Raw genomic sequence first — 4739 nt, 5'->3', positions numbered from 1 at the left:
TCCTTTGTGTATAAGACCCTTAAATACTTCCAGTTTCCCCCAAATTTATCTCGTCTTATTATGCATTGCATAAGTACTAGTTCTATGGGGATCCTAGTGAATGGTGCTAGAACAACTTTTTCTCAACCTAGTCGGGGTATTCGTCAGGGTGATCCCATATCTCCCTATATATTCATTCTTTGCCTCGAACTCTTATCTAGATTAATAAACCACCAAGTAGACACATTAAGATGTGATCCTATTAACTTTAAACAAAAAGGCCCCTCCTTTTCCCATATTCTTTTTGCTGATGACATAAACCTAATGGGAAAAGCAAACAAAAAAACTGGTCATTGCATAAAATCTTGCATGGATTATTTTTGCAATGAATCTGGGCTAGCCATAAACACCTACAAATCAAGAATTTTCTTACCTAAAAATTGCCCTAAGGATTTCAGCTTATTTCTAACAAGCCTCTTTGGTATAAAATCCACCTATGAATTTGGTAAGTACCTTGGCTTTCCAGTCCTAAATCACTCTCCCACTACCAATAACTTCCAATTTATCATAGATAAATTGCAAACCAAGTTGTCTCACTGGAAATGCTCTTTCCTAAGTATGGCTAGAAGAGTACTCTAGCTTCAAGTACCTTAAGTGTCATTCCTACTCACTCTATGCAATACATCTTTCTTCCCCCTAAAATCTTAAAGAAGATTGATAAAATTCAAAGGGACTTTATCTGGGGATCCACTAGCTCAGCTAAACAACTACACCTAATTAGCTGGCAAAATATTACTACTGATAAAAACAAGGGGGGGGGGGGGGTTGGGTATTCGCCCTGATAAAGCTAAAAATTTATTTTTACTTTCAAGTATAGCATGGAGACTCTTGAAAAACCCTACTATTCCATGGGGCCACCTGATTATGGCCAATATGCAACGAATAAAGCTGCCACTACCACTTCATTCATCTGGAAATCTATCCTAAAGGGATGGAAAGTGTGCAACAATGGTATTCTTTGACATCCTACTATTAACTATAGGATTAGCATTTGGTATACCAATTGGATCTATAATTTAAAATCGCTTAGACGCTCAATAGAAGGCTCCTTAAGTTGGAAGGACCTAATTCTTTCTATAGGAAACCTCATCAATAACAATGAACAGAATACTAAGGATATTTCTTTTGATTTGCCTAGTGAAATCATTAATAAACTTTCCCTTACCCCATCCCTAGTAAATGATAAAAAATTGATAGAACTAGCTGGAGCCTCAACTTAAATGGTCTTTTTACCATCAAGTCTTTCTATAAACTTCTATCTAAGGTCAATCCACCTTCCAACTCTTTTAAGTGAATTTGGAACCTCCATTGCCCCAATAAAATAAAGTTCTTCCTTTGGCAGTTCATGCACAATCGTATCCCTTACCGAGCCTATGTAGCTAAAATAAGAATTAATATTGATGCTACTTGTACCATTTGCAAAACTGGGGTGGAGGACATCCAACACATTTTTATTAATTGTCCACTATCTAACAGTCTTTGGAAAAAACGGGTCTCCCCTTCATAAACATTAATAGTGACACAAATTGGCTAGTAAAGCTGAGGGATATCTTCATTCAGAATTGTAATCTTCAGATAAATTGGGTTACTCTATTTTCCTTCTCCATATGGGAATTATGAAAAAACAGAAATCATAATAATATTAACCACCTTAATAATTATTTGGAAGTAAGAAAAATTATCCATCTAGCATGGGAGTTCAAATTTTTCACAGAGAAAAATCCCTTCACGCACAAAAAAATCACTATTGAGATCAATTGGAACAAACCTCCTAAAGGTATGATTAAATTAAGTTGTAATGGTCTTTTTCTAGTAACAATAATGCATCTGGGCTTGGTGGTGCATTACGAAATAGTAACGGAGACTGAATTGTGGGATTCCACAAAGCAAGCCAAGCAATTTCTCCTACTCATGCAGAGTTGATGGCATTGCTAGAAGGATTGAAAATTGTTAAAGAAATGAACTTCCTAAATCTGGAAATTGAAACGGACAGTACGGATGTCATCAAGCTTATATATGAGGATAGCTATAACTTCTCTAACATTGTTACTGAATGCAAATGGTTAATGCACCAATTGAAGCTCCCACGCCTGAAGCATAATTTCAGGGAGGGAAATAAGGTGGCACATATGCTGGCCAAGGAAGCCATCAAGAGCCCACCATCTACAAAGTGTTTTTACCATGCCTGTCCACCCTATTGAACCGAACGTGAAAGTAATTTTCCATCAGACGGCTTTTCCTGCAACTCTACTCTCGATTTGGATTATATATTCAAAAAGGTTCGTTCTCGGCCATTCCACACGTTGCCTAGCAGAGACGTGGTTATCTGAAGTGGATTCTCTCTTTTGTAGTAGATGCCAAACCGTTGGGTGATTTATTTCCAATAATGCCAACGATGGATGATATTATGGATTAATTTCCTGTCGGGAGCGTGTTACTTTTCAAAGCTTTTGTTGACAACAAGTGATCAAGAGCAAGCATGGTATTTGTAATAGTTTTAAGAATATTTCTACTAATGTTTGTTACTATTCGGCAACTATGGGCAACAGTAATGCCCTAAAAACATCTACTATGCCAATATAGTCTTGCTTTAAGTTATATAATATATTCGCGTGTTTTGTTCAAAAAAAAGAAAAGAAAAGAGAACTTTATCAGACATAATATTTGCAAGAGCTATAAAATAAAATATATGCATAGTACATAATATTTTTTATTCAAATAATAGCTACGGAATTACTTTCAAACAACATCAAATAAATAAAAACGAAAAAATTCGTTGACTTTTTCTCACCTAGAAGATTAAACTTGATAATTAGTCCACATGTTAGCTGCTATGCCACCTCTAATCAACTGCCCCCTTCTAAACTCCTCATTACTTTTCCTAGGATTTGGTGGTTCTTTATGCACATCATTATCATTCATAAGCTCCGCATCAACTTGCGCAAGTAATTCATCATTTGGATTTGCACCTCTTAAGTAGTTGTGCAAAATACAACATGCAAAAATAATAAGCTTTTGGGTTTCAACACCATATGATAGTTCAGTTGAACTAGAAATGATAGGAAATCTCTTCTTAAGAACTCCAAAAGCTCGTTCAATAGCATTACGCAAAGATGCGTGTTGCAGGTTAAATAATTCGCGAGGATTTCGAGGTAGATTTCTTGAATACTCTTTCAAGTGATATCGCTCCCCCCAATAAGGCATAATAAGTCCACTTCTCAACATCAATCCAACATCAACAAGGTAGTATTTTCCTAAAGATGAAAAGTAAAAGCTTTAATTATTTATTCATCACATCTAACTTTCCCTAGATAAATATATGAAATATTTACCTTCTAGAAGTTTTAGTGGGTTTTGTCTATTTAACGCTTCTTTCATGATTCTTGAATCAGATGCCGCCCCTTCCCAACCAGCTAACACATATGTGAATTTTAAATCAAATGTGCATGCAGCCAATACATTTTGTGTTGGATAATCTTTTCTTCCACGATATTTGGGTGCTTCACTTTGTGAAACTTTAAAACGTATATGTGTTCCATAAGTTGCACCAATACAATCCTGATATTATTATAATAAATTATATGCAATCAATCTTGAATTTAGCTAAAAGTTCAATAAAATTATAATTGTGTTCACCTTAAAATATGGGTAGAATCTTGGGCTGCTGGCAATTTCAGAAGGAACTTGAGAGCCATCAGGTTGTTTAATAAGTTTTTCATATAACCCCAAGATCGCTCACAGGACAATATGAAAATGACGACTGACCGACTCTCCAAATCGTCGAAAGATAAAAGCTAACTCGCGACTCGTCGTATTATGTGCTAACAGGTAAAGTGTTTTTGCAACTTGCTCTTCAACTGTTGCTTGAAGTGTTGGTCTAAGATCACCCTCTCTACACATAGATCGTAAAAGCTAAAGGGGTCATTCTTATAATATTACGACAAAGTTCAGTTGAGAATAAATGACTCAATAATTCATGTCTAACTTGTTCATTTTCCAGCCGTATATCATGTGTGATCGCACGTCGGTCATTTTCAATTTCACGTACATAAGTCCAAAACCAAATAGCTACTAAGCAAGCAGCATAAGTAGCTAAAGAGCTCACTTGTTCCAATATCTGTCTATTATTGTGATTATTTCGACCAGCCATCTGTAATAAAATTAAGTGAGATACATCAACCAATTAACTATGTAAAATAAATATGAATCGAAAATAGAACTCTTCTTCATAGAACACATTGTTAAGTATGAAGGAGAATTCAGATGCATGCTAGTAGGATTGTACAAAAAAGAGAATTCTAGTCAAAGTCAGAAACTTATTAGAACAATATTTCAGCATAAAATATCATCGTGTAAAACTTCACATGAGTCAATCAATATTTAATATTCTAATGCTATCAAAGAAACTTACTACTCCATGTGGACGAATCCACTTCAAGTATTTAAACTAATTAGAAAAATACTACTGGTTTCATCTAGAGAGGCTACATACTGTGTACTTTATGGTTCATAGATTCGTACATGGATGATTGTTACAATAGAAGCCACACATAATTCATATTTTAAATTTCTTGTCATTTTTGGCTGTATCAAACTAATAACTTGATGCTACTCTTTAAACCATGATATTAACTTGATAAATTATATCACCAGAACATATAGTTTGCAAAGATCATAGATGAACTAACCAGGGAAAATAC

The 4739-nt window shown here is 34.9% G+C and overlaps 1 protein-coding gene across 1 annotated transcript; it reads right to left on the bottom strand.

Moving 5' to 3' along the window:
* LOC109232629 lies at window positions 2839–4189 on the bottom strand. The gene is made up of 3 exons (XM_019398385.1): window positions 4025–4189; window positions 3372–3597; window positions 2839–3293 (listed from the first exon to the last, which is right to left on the bottom strand). Exons 1-3 carry the CDS (start codon window positions 4187–4189, stop codon window positions 2839–2841), a joined length of 846 nt encoding a protein of 281 aa, XP_019253930.1.

The sequence above is a fragment of the Nicotiana attenuata genome, chromosome 9 (assembly GCF_001879085.1).
Source record: "Nicotiana attenuata strain UT chromosome 9, NIATTr2, whole genome shotgun sequence".
Classification (NCBI taxonomy): Eukaryota; Viridiplantae; Streptophyta; class Magnoliopsida; order Solanales; family Solanaceae; genus Nicotiana; species Nicotiana attenuata.
This window is presented reverse-complemented; position numbering and strand designations above follow the sequence as displayed.